A 17,860-nucleotide genomic window follows, 5' to 3' on the forward strand; every position below is an offset into this window, starting at 1 on the left:
GGTTTCTGGGTGTTGCGTTAAGAGTATCCCATGGCTGTGAAGGGGTCCGTGTCCCATCACTCAGGACTGGAGACTCCCTGAGGGGGTGAGGTAGCCCCGGAGTAACTTTTTCTTTCAGAAAAGGAAGAAAAGCCTCTGGGCTAGTTAAATGCGGCAGTTTATCTCCGACCCCGAGCGCTGTGTTTAACCAAGTTTACCACACGAGGCCGCCATTTAGCTAACTACAGTTAACCCGGCTAATATGGCGGCCGCCCTCAGCGTCAGCCCCGCCTCTGCCCGCACCCAACATGGCGGCGGCGGAAGCGGCGTTGCGGGACGGAAGCGGCGACGGAGACCGGCGGCGGGGCCGGGCGGGCCATGAAGCTATGGCGGGGCGCGCTGCGGGCGGCCCTGGCGCTGGTGCTGCTGCCGCTCCTCACGCCTGCGAGCGCCGTGGAGCCCATCAGCTTGGGGCTGGCGATCGCGGGCGCCGCCGCCTCGGCTCTTACCGGCATCATCTCCTACCCGCGGCTCTACTGCTATTTCAGGGAGTGCTGTCTCCAGAAGCACGACCAGCGCGCCGCCGCCGGTGCGGGATGAGGGGGTGCTGCGGGGCGAGGCGGGATGAGGAGACATTGCGGGGTACCGGGAGGGCATTGAGGGGTGCAGAGGCTGCGGGAGCCGGGCAGGGCTCGTGTGGCCTCCCCGTGTGAGTCCAGCTCGGCCGGCCCTTTGCCCGGGGCTGGCAGCCTTCACAGCCGGGTGGGTGCGGGACCCTCTTCGAAGGAGGCAGAAGCTGAGGGGAACCCATGTTCCTTCTCGCTGCTGATGGTGTGTTCTCCCCATGCAGCTCTGCAGGAGAATTTGGACAAGAAGCTGTTCGGGCAGCACCTGGTGAACAAGGTGGTGGTGAAGGCTGTGAAGGGCTTCTTGAACAACACCAATGCCAAAAAGCCGCTTGCCCTTTCCTTGCACGGGTGGACTGGAACAGGGAAAAACTTTGTCAGTAAGATAGTCGCCGAAAGCATTTATAAAAGAGGTCTGCAGAGTAAATACGTCCATCAGTTCGTGGCGACTTTACACTTTCCTCACGCTCACAGCATCAATCTCTACAAGGTAAGAGGGTGCTGTGGAACCCACGGTGGGGCACAGCTCTGCTGCAGTGACATGCTATGGCATGAGCAGTACTAGAAACCTAGATGTTATTTTATGCAGTAAATTGTAGCTTATGCTAGTTTTGCAATCTTCTGTACAGAACTGGGTAATAACATCCATCAAGACTGATTTTCCTGTGAATATGAAGGGGGTTTGCATGTGTTTTGAGCCTCTCTTGTATGGTTAATTTTCATTCTATGCTTTGGTTAGAGATGTGACTGACATAAGATGAATGTGGTTCAGCAGGTCTCCATGGTTTAGGTGATATGCTGACCTCCAAGTGTGTCAGGTACCATGGCAAGCTGAAGCTTGCTCTCTGAGGCACAGTGGTACTTCTTTTCAGTTTTGCTGCACATCGAGCAGGTTATTTAGTTTTTGTTTGCATCCATTTCCCAGCCGTAAAACAAAATCAACATATTCTGTTGTCAGAAAGGTACAGATAAATGTATTTGGAATGGTTCTGTCAGTCTGCTAAGTGTCAGTGCAGCTCCGTAGGCAGGTGGATATCATGTGGAATGGTAGCTGAGATGCACGTTTTCTGAGGGAGTTTTTTGTTCTTTGTTAACAGCAGAGTTTGAACGAGTACCACTGTCTTTTGTTGGACTGAATGTTCCTATTTGGTTTGTGTATGTTAAAAATGAGGCCAGGACGGTCTACAAACGCGATTTCTAAATGGAGGAAATACCTGTTTCCTCTTTTTTTACAGCTTCTTGTAACTGAGCAGTTTTAAAATAAAATGGATCCTTTTCTGCTTTTGTTTCAAGGTGAATACACTTGGGAATTTTGCTGCCCAAGGCAGTAGGAGGAATTATTGGTTCTTATCACAGTGCACCCAATGGCACCTTCCTGTGCTGCCTCTGCAGTTCAGAGACTGAGTGAACAGTGAATATAAAAAAATAGTGAATCATTGCAAATGGTCAGAGCAGTTACTTCTCATTCATCTGCCAGGAGATCAACCCTCTGGGTTTCATTTTGGTTTGCAGGGTGGAGTTGTTGTTTGTTTCTTTTTCCAGTTACTTCATTGTAGATCTTAAATGTAACACTTAAGTGAGAGAATCTTCAAATACAATAAAGCATTAGCAGTATTGTGTTTTAAGAAGGGCTCATAATTGTCTTCATTTAAACTTCTGAATGATTAAAACACAGGGCTGAGAATTTCTACTTCTGCTGGTGACTGCAGGTGCAGTTTCTCACTGGTGCTGTTCAGGTATCAAATTCAGTATTGTTCCTAGCTTTGACACCTAAGGATGTTTAGACCAGAGTGCTGACAAAAGTAATCAGCTTACTTGTCAGGGCTTTGCTTTGTGTTGCTGTTCCTTGGTGGTGCCCATCCTGTGTCCTATTGTGCAGTTTCATTTTTGCTATGTTTAAAGGAGTATGTCTCTCCCAAGGAGATTTCCTGCTTGTCCCATCCCATCTCTTGGTGTCTTAAAATTTTTCAGAACCAGCATGAGATTTTGTTAAAAGTTTTGTTTACAGCTTTTAACCATGTTTTAGTCAAGAAGCCAAAGCTTTTGACGCAATTGAAATTACTGTTTCAGGACAAACGCCAATACACACAAGTGCTATTTTCTGTCTTTTCAACACTAACTCTTTCAGCATCTTTTATTTTTGTGCCTCTCAGGACCAGTTGCAGTCATGGATTCGGGGGAATGTGAGCATCTGTCCCAGATCACTCTTCATATTTGATGAAATGGATAAAATGCATGCAGGACTCATTGACTCCATCAAGCCATTCCTGGACTACTATGAGCTTTTGGATGGGGTGTCTTACCGACAAGCCATCTTCATATTTCTCAGGTAAGAAGCAGCTTCTCAGGTTTGCTGTTCTATACACTTGATGCCTTTTAAAACTACGTCCAGCTACAATCTTTGTTTTCTCTTTACTTAGCAATGCAGGAGCTGAAAAGATAACAGAGGTGGCACTAGATTTCTGGAGAAACGGGAGGGCAAGGGAAGATATACAACTCTCAGATATCCAGAATGCACTGTCTGTATCTGTCTTCAATAACAAAAATAGTGAGTAAAACAGGGATTGCTTTTGAAGTGGTAAAAGTTCCACAAAAGGGATGGGCTTCATTTAGCTGCATTTTTACAGCTCTGGTTTCTATTTGATGTGGCCTCCAGTTTTTGGCTAGCAGGAAGCCACGATGCAGTTTTGGGGCCTACAGTCGGCTCTTGGCATGACATCAAGATTAAGGAACTCTGTGTGCACTTTGGCTACCAGCATATTTGCTGTCCATTGGATTGCATATGTTGGGGGAAGCCTATGCTGTGCATTTGTTGGGCTAAAGGGAAAGCAAAGAGAAATCTTCACAGGGCTAAAAAATCTTTAACCTAGAAGATATTTTATTACGAGGAAGCCACTTAGCCTGTCTTGCTCAATCTGTTAAAAGCCTTCAGGCACCTATTTAGGAGCAGCAAGCTGACTTGCCAGCCCTACTGTGGGCAGTCCAGTGCTTCCTAGGCTTCCTCGAACAGGACTTCTGGTAAAAAGAGGATTTTAACATAATTATGCTCTAAAATTAGCTTTGGAAGCTAACTTGTTGAAAAGGTTAGATGCAAGCTCAAAAAAAGAAGCGAGAAAGCTGGTCTGGGAGAGCTGGTAAAAGACAGAAAATCAGTTCTTCTCATTCAGCTCCAATGGACCACATTTGTATGTGTCACCAAAACTTTATGCACAGCATACCATGAGAATGAGCTTGTATTTGGACTTGTGCATTATAGGGCCCTAAAAACAGGTGAATTCTTACTGGTATGTAGCAGAGGGTTGTGATATGCCTTTTGCTCCCATGCAACCCGTGGTGGTGTGTACCTAGAGGAGTAGTAACAACTCCTTTCTCTTTCCCTTTGTAGGTGGATTTTGGCACAGCACCTTGATTGATAGAAATCTCATTGACTACTTTGTTCCCTTCCTGCCTCTGGAATACAAACATGTGAAAATGTGTGTCAGGGTTGAGATTAAATCCCGTGGCTATGTTGTGGATGAAGACATTCTAACCAGAATAGCTGACGAGATGACCTACTTCCCCAGAGAGGAGAGAATTTATTCAGATAAAGGCTGTAAAACTGTGGATGCAAAGCTGGATTATTACTATGACTTCTAACATTTTATTGCTACAACCTGCAAAGAAGCAAATTTAACTTAATCACAACGTGGAGAACCTGGGACATTTCATTTTTAAGCACTTTTTTAAAGAAAGGAGCATCACTTCTTTCCTGGTGTGTAAATAAGTGGCAGTGCCTCTGCATTGGTATTCTGTCACTAGTCACGGCTCCCAAGTACTTCAGCCTTGTGTTGTCAAGGTAAGACCAAACTGTGTTGTGAATGTGGGAGTCTGTGTCTCACAGTGCTGAAGACACCTCTTGGATCATGTGTCAGTCGTCAGAACCATTTGCAGACTGTTGGCACCTATAGAAGGACTGAGACTGTGACCTAATTTTAATTGGAATTTGGGTTGATGTGGATGATCTTTAGACAATATTGAGAATTTTAATCAAAGTTCCTATGTCTGTGTGTCAAACCAAGCATATGAACCTGTTTCATGTGAGTAGTGTTCTGAGGGTGGATTTAATATTACAAGGAAGTGAGTTAAAATCCTGGACTGCCACATCAGTGTACTTGGTTCCTATTTTTGGTTACTTTTTGATCTATAACATTGTCCACAGCATGCTCACCCAGGGGTGAGCTCAGGTTTGCTTTCTGACTGGTGAGTCAGCTGCATGGAAAGGGTGTATCTTAACAGGAAACATGTACAGGTGAAATTTTACATGAAGGAAATGGAAAAGAGGTTTCTCCTCTTCACCTACTTGTAGAATTTGGGGGACAGCTAGCAGGGTTTTCCCTTTTTCATCTTCTTGCAATATACTGTGTGCCTTTGAGGCAGGGATGAAGACAGATCCAAAACCAAGTGAAATGTGTCAACTGAAGTTACTGCAGAGAGTGTCAGACTTTGTTTCTGAGTGAGCACTGCAGAGGCTTTTTGTTTTCACGCCAGTTTCTATTCAAAATAAACTTTTCTCATCCTAAGTGTATTTCTTAGCTACCTTCTGCTGCTCTTTGCATTGAGCCATTTGATGTTGATTTTGCACAAACTTACTTGTTGAGGAAGAGCATGCTGTTTGTGGCTGATGTGTTCAGCTGTGCTTGAATATAGGTATCCCCTTTCTTGGGTTCAAAGGGAATAGGTATGAGGAGGAGATGGGACTCGGATACCTGGTGAAAGGGAAACAAAGGAAACTTGGAGTGGAAACTGCACTTCTAGACCATTGGTACTAATTACACTTGCACATGTTTTGTAGAGGCAGACTTTTTAGGTGTATCTGTGCTCAGCAGTATCATAAGGATGAATTTCTAGACACTAATTCAACCCCTGCTTCTCGTCTCCTCCTGCCACTGCGGTACCACTGGCTGAACACCCCGCAGGCTCTGATTGAAGCCACCCATGTTTTTAGTGGCAGCAGCTTGAAGTTTTCTCTGCAAGAGGAATAAAGGGGACAGAAAGACTCCGACTATCCAGTTCTGCTCTGAAGTTGTGTGATATGCAAATTATCAGTCCTGGTATTGTCAGCAAATGAGTGCTTTGAACTTGGGTATTTATTTCTTTGACCTCTTGATTATAGCAAATAATGGAAAAAAGCAGATGTGGAAATGATAAACTTTTACTGCTGTCTGGTACTGCAGTGGTTCAACCAAGCAGTATTGTGGCTCTTCCAGCATTAAATCCTCTTAGTTCTGCTTTGTGTGCCATTGCAGCATCAATACCAGCATCTGACATACACTGATAGCAAGTATTTTGTTATATCGTAGCCCTAGATGGCTTAGGGTAGATTGAAGCTTCCTCTGGAGCATGTAGGAATGATGTTGAAAGGGTGGAGATTTCCTTTGTTTGCTCTTCCAATCTTGAAGACAGCAGACCTGGTTAGGAGCATCTCCATTTCAGTAAAGGAAATTTGTGTGCCTGACATCACTCCCAGATTTGATCCTGTTGTTGTTCCTCCCCTTTAGACTGCATGGTCTCAAAGCTGAGGTCCTCACTCGGTCTTTCTTGCTGTGACTGGGTAACTTTGGCCATTATTAATAGGTGTTGTGGTTTAACCCCAGCTGGTAACTTAAGTACCACACAGCTGCTCACTTGCCACCACTCCTGGTGGGATGGGGAGAACTGGAACAAAGTAAACCCCACAGGTTGAGATAGGAACAGTTTAGTAACTGAAATAAGTGATGCACAGTACAATTGCTCACCAATTGATGCCTAGCTAGTCCCTGAGCAGTAATCAGTGGTTCCCAGCCAACTCCCTCCCCTTTTATATACTGGGCATGACATTCTGTGGTATGGAATATCCCTTTGGCTAGTTCAGGTCAGCTGTCCTGGCTCTGCTCCCTCCCAGGTTCTTGTGTACCTCCTCGCTGGCAGAGCACGAGAGACTCCTTGATATGGAGCAAGCACTGCTTAGCAACAACTAAAACATCAGTGTGTTATCAGCATTGTTCTCAGACTAAATCCAAATCCCAGCACTGCACCAGTTACTAAGGAAAAGATTAACTCTATCCCAGCTGAAACCAGGAGAACAGGCCACTTGCAACTGGATCAGACAACTTGGAGGAAAATGTCAAATGGGGGAAAAGTCTAATCCCTAAGGAAACAGTCCATCGGCCAGGTGAGAGCAGCTGAGCAGTCACTGAGATGAATTCTGTTCTTGCCAAAGTCCAGTCCAAGCAACCGCTGCTTTAATTCAACCTTCTTCTGCAGGGAACATTCCAAGATCTCGTGCTGTGCTCATAAAACAAGAGGCTGTGGTTATGATACAGCAGTGTAGTGAGTGCTCTCTTGACAGATAGAGGCAGCCTGGCCCTAGATACTCATCTGCTGGTGTCCTGGGCCAGGCTGTCGTGTGTGCAGAGTGGAGCAGTCACAGTGCAAAGTCCTGATAAACCAGGCAGCTTATGCTTCCCATGTACACTCCTTGTGCATCATTACAGCACAACACATGGTTCACAACAGCGTGAACAACTGGCTGTTCAGTGAGGTGTGAGTTGTTGCCAACTGCTGTACCTCACTTGAATGAGGCCGTTATTTACACACTGACTCTTTCAGCGCTAGAGAGGCTGCAGATGCTCTGGCCAGCGCTGATCCTCTAGTCCCATCTTGCCTTTGCCAGATAGAGGGGAGGTAAAGAGCCAGCTTGAATGCCAGCTTCCCAGATGCAGCACAGAGAGGAGGAATGGTTAAACAAGCTACCTGAAGCATATTTGTCCTGCAGTGCCTGGCAGTATGGTAGGAGTTATCTGTTAGTAACTACGAAGCAGAGCAGACAGAGGCTTTAAGGCTTTTTCATAGGTGTTTGTTTCTACTGAGCTGTATTTAACTGCTGAATTCCTTACTGTGCTGTCAGATGAGTCAATGTTTTATTATCAACAGGCTATTTAATCTGCTCATCTATTGTTATAAACACATTTTTAAGGAAGCTCAACAGAAAGCTGGTTGAAAAACTGCATAAACTAGTACTTTAGCTGAAAACGATTAAACCAAGAGAGAAAAGTGACTTAAGATTTATTCAAACTGCAGTATAGTAGTAACATTTAGTGGTTTGAAATTGCACAAGTATTTTGTATTTGAAGTAACTGAAACTGGATGCAGCATATACACCTGTGAGTCAGTTAACAGGCAAAACATGATCCATAAAAAGCAAGAGTCCAACGTCCCAAGGTTAATGGCTAGCTAGCTTGGGCTCTGGAGATTGCATCAGTGTGAATGGTTTGCCAACATTTGACAAACTCCACGTGGGGTTGTAAAAGGCAACTGACACTTTACATTGAGAGCTTAATGTAAATGCTAAGCTCTCTGTTGTAATTTGAATTAACATCATAGCACTGAGAACTGTAAGCTTTGCATCATACCTTAAAGCCAGTTTAAGTACAAGTGAGGGAACACTTGCTGCAGCACAAAAATAGCCCAATCCCTCATATCAGTTTAGAAAACACACTACGATCAACAAGTGATAGGCACTTCTGTCTTGCATTACAATACTTGATCCACAAGTGAGGATGAAAGAGTTAAAGCTTGCAACAGAGTTTTAAACTTCAGCCTTACAATGGGTGTAGGTTAACTCAGTCTTTCCAAGCTTCCTAACTCCTCACCTTTCCACACAGACATTCTTGAACCTATATAAAACTTAGTTATCTACTGTGGTATGGGATTGTGGATTGCTCCCATTTCCCATATTCCCTTCTCTGTGGCTTTCCAGGAAGAGCTTTGTATTGCTGTTGCTTGCAGTTCAGCATTAAAATACGCTATTTGAAGTAACTTCTGCCATGAAAGTGTCTTCCAAGCAAGGTGAGAGTAGCGTTACCCACTCCTGGGGACTACTGCGTGCAGCTGGGGGTGACTACTAAAGATCTCGCAGACTTCAGGCCCAGGAGCCCACATGCAGCTTCACCTGACAAGCTGTAATAGTCAAATCCTCATGAGAGAGTTTTCTGATTATGAACAGGAGACTGGTGTAAGACATTGTAGCAGCGGAATCTCTTAGACGCGTCCCTCTGCTTAGGAAGACCTGGAGTTATCACACAAATTCACATAGCTCCTTTAGTTAAAGAATATAAAGTCTCTTTTACAATTTCTTTTTGCCTAAGCAGCATAGGCACAAGCAGTTACTTCCCTCCCACAACCTTTCTCTGATATTTAGTAACACATTTCCCAAAGCTCATCATGTCTTCCCTTATTACTGTAGCAGGAGACATGGTATGATGCCACAGCTCAGACATTAACTGTAATCATGCCCTTCTGTCCCTGAATAGCTGATGCTTGCCTGTAGAAGCCACAACAGCATCAATCCACCTTCCACCACACCATCTTCCTGCAACACATCATGGTATTCACCCTTGCAGACACTGTCATAGCCCTGAACACACCACACGTCCCTTCATTTCACTAGCCCATGAATGAGACAACCTACAAGGAAGGGAACGTGACTGCCTGGAAGAGTTCCTCTGCTCTCCCTTGCTCTTGTCTAGTTCTTGTGGAAAGATGAATTAAATGCTTAATAATCCTAGCACTTGGAAGAATAAAGCAGGAGAGACTGTATCCAGTGCTATGTATGTGACACACTCAGATATTCTCTATAGTTGAAAGAAAAATAAAGGGGGCAACATCTGGGTACCAGTCAGTTCAGAGATGAACAGTGGGATATTCAATGCCAAGTTGCACAGGGCTTTGAGCAACCTGCTCTAGTGGAAGGTGTCTACTTTTGGCAGGCAGTTGGAACTAGATGAGCTTTAAGGTCCCTTCCAACCCAAACCATTCTGTGATTCTATGTTAAGTTAAAAAAAAGAACAAACCACAAAACATAACTGCAGATAAAAAGCCCACATAGCACACTCTGGTATTTCACCAAACTCCCTGCAACAGTAGAAAAGCTTAAGTGCAAAAACATAAATTTCCAAAAGCTCTGAAAGTGCTTTGGAGTCCTGATGGGTACTCAGCCCTTGGCTTTTGGATCTCTCATCACAATGTCTTCGTGAATATCCAGCTTGGCCTGTACAGTCTTGCAGCCTTTATCAGAGTAGATTTTCTGCTCTTTTGGGAAGAACGTCATCTCATCAGCCACTGCTTGAACGATGTTCTCATCGACAGCATAGCCACGGGCTATCATTTCAGCCCTGACGCACATCTTCACATGCTTGTGCTCCAGGGGCAGGAAGGGGACAAAGTAGTCAATGAGGTTCCTGTCAATGAGGCTGCTGTGCCACAGTCCACCTGGGGAAAAAAGGAAATATAGGGGGGAGTTTCTCTAAACTTGAGCTGTATAAGAGAGGATCCACAGGCTCAATTCACAAAGCAGTTTGTCTCAGCCACTGCCCAGGGAAGAAAAGATGCCCATTAGCTGGAGGGATCAGACTGACTGTACTTTGTAGGTGCCACTGCTACCCTTCAGTGTGCATGCAGAGCAACGTCTGTGCCACTTCACTGGAGTGAAGAGACAGAAGGGCACAGGGCTAGGGCACTGTAGGAAGATGGGGTCAGAGGAAGCAGGGCATTGTCAAGGTAAGCTGGAGGAGATTGCAGAGATGAGCCCTGTGTTATGAGTAGAATGAATTTCCCATTTTCTGGGGACAGTGACTTACTGTTTTTGTTATTGAAGACTCCTACAGATAACATGGGCTCCAGGTCTTTCAGCTGAATCTCTTCCCTGCGCTTTCCACTTGCCCAGAAGTCAAGAGCTGCTTTATTAATTAAGTCACCACCTGCATTGCTGTTCACAAAAGGAAAACATACAGTGGTGAGTACAGACACAGCTGGAGCAGCATTTCTTTTTCAGCTGGTTACCCATCTTGCTCATCTTCCTGATGTCAAATAAATCACCAAAACAGTGCACCCATCCCAAAGAACCTCCCCAAAATGTGAACTATGATCTGTGTTCTGGGCCAGGCTCATGAGCTCAGCACACTGCAGTGTTCTGCTGCATGGCATCAGACCTGCTCCACTGCGGTCGCAGACCATCCTCACAGTGCTCCTCTATGTCTTCACAGAGAGGGTCTTCAACTCCAGAGTGGTTCTTTTGCTGTTCTTTGAATGAAGTCCCATGGGAACATCTTTATCATCATAAACACAGATTTATCTCAAGATCTGAAAATGACTGAATAGGTGCTACAGACCTGAGGAAGATGAAGATAGCTTTCCTGTAGGACACCCCATCAACCTGCTCGTAATAGTCTAAGAATGGCTTGATGGCATCGATGAGACCTGGATGCATTTTGTCCATCTCATCAAAAATGAAGACAGAGTGGGGACAGGCACTGACGTTGCCCCGAATCCAGTTCTGCAGTTGTTCCTGGAAGAAGAGGTTGAAAAACACTGAAAAACGAGGCCTCTTCCAGATGTACTGTGAGATGCTTGTATGTGACAGACGCTAGGGACACCCTTTCAAATGTCAGCAACCCATGCTCATCAGTTATGCTTTTTCCTGAAGAGAGGACCATAAACTCTGTGACTGATTCCTTTGCCATGCAACACTGAATTTAAATGTGAATTCTTTTCCTGCTCACAGAGGAAAGACTTTCTAATTCTCTCTGCTTAGTGTATGGCAAGCTACAAAACCCACGCTCAGATGGGAAGTCTTGCAATGAGAAAGCTTCTTTTTGCTCGTTTTAAACAAATCAGTGTTTGTCTTCCATACAGAAACCACGCTTATCAGAACATCACTTTCGGGTACCTTCAAGCATTAAAACATGAAGATGAGAATTCTCCAATGTCAAAGAATGAAGTGACTTGAAAAATATCTCATGTAGGCTACACTTTCTCATTACACAGTGCATGGTGGGTTGACCCAGCAGCAGCCAAGCACCCCAGCAGCATGGGGGAGAGAGGACAAAGAACAGAAGTGAGAAAACAATGGGTCAAGATAAACACAGTTTGATAGGTGATGGAAAGAATAAAAAAACAAGCAAAGGGAATCACACCCCTGACACATGCAGACCAGTGCCCAGCCAATGTCAGAGCAACAACCACGCTGGAAGCCAAAACCGCCCACTTTTTCCTTCTTCTATCTTTTATTGTTGAGCATGACAGCGTATGGTATGGAATAGCCCTTTGGCTGACTGGGATAAGCTGTCCTGGCTGTGTCCCCTTCCCAATCTCTTGCCCACCCCAGCTTGCTTGCTTGGAGTGGAGGAAGAAACCAAGCTTTCAGGCCGTGCAAGCACGATTCTGTAATAGCCAAAACACAGCTGTGTTATCAACGCTGTTTTAGCCACAAATGCAAAACACGGCACCGCAGGTGCTGCTATGGAGAAAGTTCCCAGCCAGCCAGGAATCTTTCCTAACAGCAAGCACAGCAGAAATCAGCAGATGGCACTAGTGAGAGGGCAGCACTACGAAATTACTCTCACTTTAGATTCCCTCATATTTCAGTTCCTTTCGCTTCCTGCAGGCATTCCCCCATCCACTTCTCCTACGCATCAACTTTGGTAATACCTAACTGTACACCTCCAGCTGCCAGGTATCTGGGGGACGTCATGCAGCATAACCCCCCTGCCTTTAGGGACTCGGGGTAACAGGATTGTGTCCCTCCTCACCTTGTAGGTCTTGACTTGGTCGTGGTGGGGGAAGTGCAGGGTAGCCAGAAAGAGATGGACGAACTTGCTGCGCAGGCCGGCGGGGTGGACGTGCTCCGCCAGGATCTGGCTGAGGAAGTTCTTGCCAGTGCCGGCCCAGCCGTGCAGCGAGAGCATCAGTGGCTTCTTGGGACTGGGGTTGTTGCTGAAGCCCATCACTGCTTTCAGCACCACCTCCTTGGCCAAGTGCTGTCCGAAGAGCTTGGTGTCCAGCTGCAACTTCAGCGCTGTGGGAAGAGGGAGAGCTCAGCATCGCCTGGTCACTGGCCACAGCATCGCCTGGCCACCAGTGGGTGCCGGTCACTGGCCACACACTGGGCGAGCTCAATAGGGCCATTGCTGGGCACGGGGCTCAGCACGGCACAGCCGCTGCCAGGCACACCAGAGCCTGCCCCGGGCAGTGACCGGTTACCGGCCGAGCTCCGGGGCAGGACTATGGAGCACAGCGCTCCCCCCCACCGCGGTCCCGCCGTACCGGTAGCGTTGAGGCGCCGGCCGGCGCTAGGGCAGCACTCCACGTAGCTGCAGTAGAACCTGGGGTGGGACAGGTAGCCGGTGAGCGCCGAGGCGACGCCGATGGCCAGCCCCACGCTGAGCGGCTCCAGCGCCGCCAGCCCCGGCAGCAGCAGCCCGAGCAGCCCGACCACCCGCAGCATGGCGGCTCCGCGCCCGGCCCCAGGACCGCCCGCCGCCGGCTGTGGGCGGGCAACCCCCTCCCTGCCTGTAGCCGCCGCCGCCATCTTTGTGATGGGCAGGGGCGGCATTCGCTGCCCGACCATGTACCGGCGGGGAGTAACACTAACAACAGGCTTGGGAAGGGTGGGAAGGCTCAGGGGGGACCTCATCGCTCTGATACCTCAAAGGAGGATGGAGAGAGGAGGTAGTGGTCTCTTATCCCAAGTAACCTGATTTCCTTCTATGACAAGGGGACTGCCTGGTTGATGAGGGAAAGAAAGGCTGTGGACATTGTCTATTTGGACTTTAGTAAAGCATTTGACAGTGTTTCTCACAACGTTCTCCTGGAGAAACTGGCTGCTCATGGTCTGGATAGGTGGATTCTTCGCTGGGTAAACTGGCTGGGTGGCAGAGCCCAAAGAGTGGTGGTGAATGGTGTCACGTCTAGTTGGTGACTGGTCACTAGCAGTGTCCCTCAGGGCTGGGTGTTGGAGCCAGCGTTGTTTAGTACCTTCATTGATTGTCTGTATGAGAGGATCGAGTGCACCCTCAGTAAACTTACAGATGACGAAGCTGGGTGGGAGTGTTGATCTGCTGTAGGACAGGAAGGCTCTGCAGAGGGATCTGGAGAGGCTGGATCGATGGGTTGAGGCCAGTTCTATGAGTTTCAACAAGGCGAAGTGCCAGGTCCTGCACTTAGGTCACAACAACCCCATGGAAAGTTTGGGAAAGAGTAGCTGGAAAACTGCCCAAGGGAAAAGGACCTGAGAGTGTTGGTCAACAGCAGCTGAACATGAGCCAGCTTGTGCCTGGAGCACAAGTGTGATGAGGAACGGCTGAGGGACCTGAGGGGGTTTAGTCTGGAGAAGAGAAGGCTCAGGGGGGACCTTATCGCTCTCTACAACTGCCTGATGGGAGGATGGAGCCAGGAGGGGGCTGGTCTCTGCTCCCAAGGAACAAGGATAGCTTTGGTTGCAGCTCAATGGCCGTCAGGGAGAACAATTGTTTGCTGCCTTCTGGCCATGACAAGATTGTGAATTGACAGAGAATCCAACTGAGGAGCAGACTGCTGAATCAGACCCTTGATGGCATTTATAGGAACCAAACAGTTTGTATGAGATAAGCAGGAGTCCCAGTGGTCTTGTGGCTACTGCCTTCTGTAAGGTCCTGGGATAGGATCTAATGTGTTTGCAGAGATTCGTTCACTGCATGTGCTACATTCTCTTTAACTGGGGTGGTTTTTTGTGCCATCTGGCATACCTCACATATATAGAAAAGTGTACTTCTGTTGCTCTGTCAAGTCCTCTTAAAAAAGTCCCACAAGTGGTGTTTCAGTGGCTAAATTACTAGAAAACAGCCTGTTTGTAAGCAGCTGGATCCAGAGCTGGTAGGAAGTGACATATTGAAGTACCTGGAGGCACACAGGTCTCCAACAGCTGAGGGTTTGTTTTGAAATCTGTGTCCCAGCTCTGAAATGAAGCAATATTTGTAATCCCATGACAAAGGGAAGGGAGATTCCAAGTGCCAGGATCAAGAGTTTATGGTTAAAAGGTTGTGTAAGCTCTTTTTCAGACCATGCACTAGCTCCCTGCAGACAGGGCAAAACAGCCCTTTCTTCCCCAGTCACTGAGGACTGCTGGCCTGCTTGTCTCAGGGAAATGAAGAGGCATGGTTTGAATTTAGACCTAGTACTAATTGCTACTCATTTAACATGTATTACAGGCAACCACCAACCAGGGTGTGGGCTACCACTGGGGTGTCTGTCTCAAGAAGCTGTGGGATTATTTCATTAGCTCTTAGCCTTGAATTCACCTCCAGAATTTTGCCTGTATCACGGTTTAACCCCAGCCAGTAACTAAGCACCACACACCACTTAGTGTCCCTCCTGCAGCAGGATGTGGGAGACGATCGAAAGAATAGAAGTGAGATAACTCATGGGTTGAGATAAAGACAGTTTTAATAGGATAGAAAAGGAGAAAAATAATAACAATAATGATAATAGTAAAAGAATTAGAATAACCAAAACAAGTGATGCACAATGCAGTTGCTCACCACTCACCAACTGATGCACAGGAAGTTCCTGAGCAGCAGCCCTCAACCAGCTTTCCACCCAGTTTATATACTGAGCATGACCAGCAGACCTTCTTGCCTGGCATAAGGGAGCCTGCTAATTCTCTAAAGCCAAGACAGGCACAGAAAGATAGGGAGGATGATGGAGAAACCACAAGACACTGCTTGAGATGCGTCTGATCCAAGCTGAGAATCATTCAGCCCCATGTACCATCAGTTGAGCAGCTTATGCTGCATTTAGGGACGTGATTTAGTGGTGGATTTGGCAGTGTTAATGGTTGGACTCGATGATCTTAAAGGGGTTTTTTCCAACCTAAAAGATTCTATCATATTCTATGGTTTGGAATATCCCTTTGGCTAGTTCAGGTCAGCTGTCCTCGCTTTGTCCCCTCCCAACTTTTTGTGCCCCTCATGGCACAGCAGCACGAGAAGCTGAGAAGTCCTTGACTTAGTATAAACACTACTTAGCAACAGCTAAAACATCAGTGTGTTATCAACATTATTCTCATCCTAAATCCAAGAACAGCACTGTGCCAGCTACCAGGAAGAAAACTAACTCTAGCCCAGCCAAAACCACGACAGCCTGCTTCTGCCAATAGAGACCCAGACACCAGCAAGGAGAATGCTCCAGTACTGCATGAGAAGTGAGGTACAGGACCACCTGTGGGATAAGCAGAATTAGGTTAGTACAGTCTTTGCCTTCTACAGCCACTGTGGACAGTAACTCTTATCTTTCCACAACCACCCCAAAGGAAGCTGGCATTACAAAGAAAGCCCTCACCACACTGGGAAGGGCCATCACTTGGCTCAAGGTGCCCATGCCTTACCTGAGAAGTTCAGTGTGCCCTTCGAATTGCAGCGCTCCAGGAGACTGCACTTCAGCCAGGAGTGAGGGCAAAGGAGCTGCCAAGTGACAGGAGCACTGCCCATGAAGACTGAAGTGCTGAGAGGGTCCAAACCTGGCCTCAAAGTGGGCACAAGAAGAAAGAGCACAGCAGCATTCAGAAGCTTCATGGTGGGAGCTAAAAGCCAGCCTGGCTCAGCAGGAAAGGAAAGCAAAACAGAAACTGCAGAATAACTTCCCAGAGCGTGGGGCCTGAGGCTGTACAAGAGGATGGAAGCCAAGTCTCCTGTAAGCTGGAGGTGTTAATGAGTTAACAGGCTTATCACCCTACTCGTTGAAAACTGAAAGGGTTGTGAACAGGGTATTGCTGCTTGGATAGAGTGAGTTTCATCAGAATAATCCCTGCTCTGAGAGGAGCAGGACTGGAACCTCACTGCATCTTAATCAAGGTGCTAATGGGTCTGGCGATTAACCAAGAACATAGTGATGCTTGGCGTGGGCTTAGTTCAGAGTAGGTTGTGCACTGAGTGTCATAGAGCCCAAAGAGTTCTGTGGCAGTGCCTGGAACTCTGGAACTCACTGAGCATGTCAGAAAGCCGCTTTATTAAAACCAAGTTCTCAGAGCAGATAGTTTGTCCTGACAACTTCATGATACCACCACCACCAAAAAGGAGTGTTTGCAAAGGGGAAGGGCAGACCCTGAAACAGCTTTCATTTTCTCAGCACTTCTTTTTAATGAAAAAAAAAATGGGAAAAGCACTTTTGAGTCATTCTCATTTTATTTTTTAAATGACATTGGAAGAACACTGAGCAGCTTTGTTTAGTATTCAAAATACACGCTCGAGATTTGACGTCTCTCTTGAAACAAGTGCCCTGTGCTGCTGACTGCCAAGCACTTGGAAGCCTCATTGTTCCCTGTTTTGAGAGTCCTCACTGGCAGCTGCCACTGAGTTTTGAGGCGAGCACAGCTTAGACTCTTGGCTCTTTATTCCAAGGTAGTTTGCCCACAGGGCTCAGAGGTGTCTCAAAGCCCCAGGGGTGGCTGCCAAGTAGCTGATCCCTGAGGAGCACAAGGCTTGCTGGGCTTTCCAGCTACGACCTCTCCATTAGGCTGCATAGAGGCCAGAGGGAGGAATTGGCAATGGCATAAGCAGATTTCCATGTTGCCTGGACTCTGTCAGAGCTCTCTCGGAGGCAACTGAAGTGATAGTTTTACAAAGGTGGTTTAATAGCGTTGAAGAAATGCTGGGAATTTCCAGTCACCTGTTTCCTTGCTGCACCGCTCGTCTGCATTTGTCTGTGCTGAACATTAGATGGGGTGTCAGACAAAGGTTTTAGTCCAGGATTTATAGGGTAGAACAACTACCTTATAGTAGTTGTACTATAGAAAACTGAGCGATGCCTGAGAAAAAACAGAAGAGAGGAGCACACATCTGCAGAGCTGACCACTTGTGTTATGGAATGACTTCTTGGGACACCACACAACCCGGCCCTCATGGCTCCTGAGGGTTCATGGAGAGCAAGAGCCTCAGAGGCAATTTCAGCAGGGGACTGAGGACAGGCAAAGTCATCCTACAAATGAAGATGGAGAGCTTGAATAAAGAAATGAGGCTGTTTAGCTGGGAGCTGCAGATCCTCTTGTCTGTACATCTGAATTAAAGGTGCAAGCAGGTCGCGTTGCTCACCTCACAGCCTTCAGCAGGTATTTCACCATTCCTCTGTAGAACCAGAGTGTGGTGCCATGAACACAGCAATGGACTGTCACCTCTGAGTGTTTCTGGGATAAAGGGTAAGTGCCAAGTTGTGTCTTGCAAAGGGTGAATCAATTTCACAGTTTATGGTCCACGCTTTCAAACCTGGAAGGTGCGGAGCCTCTTCTGACTGATGTGTGGATGAGATGATGAGATGTCCCTAGTAAATTTTTCATTGTGGTCTTGTGTCCTTTCACAAGGTCTCACCAGCCTGGAAGGGAGTGCATCTCCCCAAACACAGATAGGAAATGCAAAGTGATAAGCTAGAAA

The 17,860-nt window shown here is 46.9% G+C and overlaps 2 protein-coding genes across 2 annotated transcripts; one reads left to right on the forward strand and one right to left on the reverse strand.

Moving 5' to 3' along the window:
* Positions 1-52: 52 nt before the first annotated feature.
* On the forward strand, positions 53-5,169 carry TOR1A (torsin family 1 member A). The gene is given in 6 exon segments (XM_030507097.1): positions 53-328; positions 331-568; positions 830-1,095; positions 2,759-2,934; positions 3,026-3,153; positions 3,991-5,169. Coding segments are annotated over 6 exon segments (1,146 nt in total). The 5' UTR covers positions 53-241; the 3' UTR covers positions 4,242-5,169.
* A 2,502-nt stretch (positions 5,170-7,671) lies between these two features.
* TOR1B (torsin family 1 member B) lies at positions 7,672-12,937 on the reverse strand. The gene is made up of 5 exons (XM_030507098.1): positions 12,726-12,937; positions 12,212-12,477; positions 10,793-10,968; positions 10,262-10,389; positions 7,672-9,893 (listed from the first exon to the last, which is right to left on the reverse strand). The coding sequence occupies exons 1-5, from the start codon at positions 12,904-12,906 to the stop codon at positions 9,616-9,618; spliced, it is 1,029 nt and encodes a 342-aa protein (XP_030362958.1). The 5' UTR covers positions 12,907-12,937; the 3' UTR covers positions 7,672-9,615.
* Positions 12,938-17,860: the final 4,923 nt, after the last annotated feature.

This window comes from Strigops habroptila, chromosome 15 (assembly GCF_004027225.2).
Source record: "Strigops habroptila isolate Jane chromosome 15, bStrHab1.2.pri, whole genome shotgun sequence".
Taxonomy (NCBI): Eukaryota; Metazoa; Chordata; class Aves; order Psittaciformes; family Psittacidae; genus Strigops; species Strigops habroptila.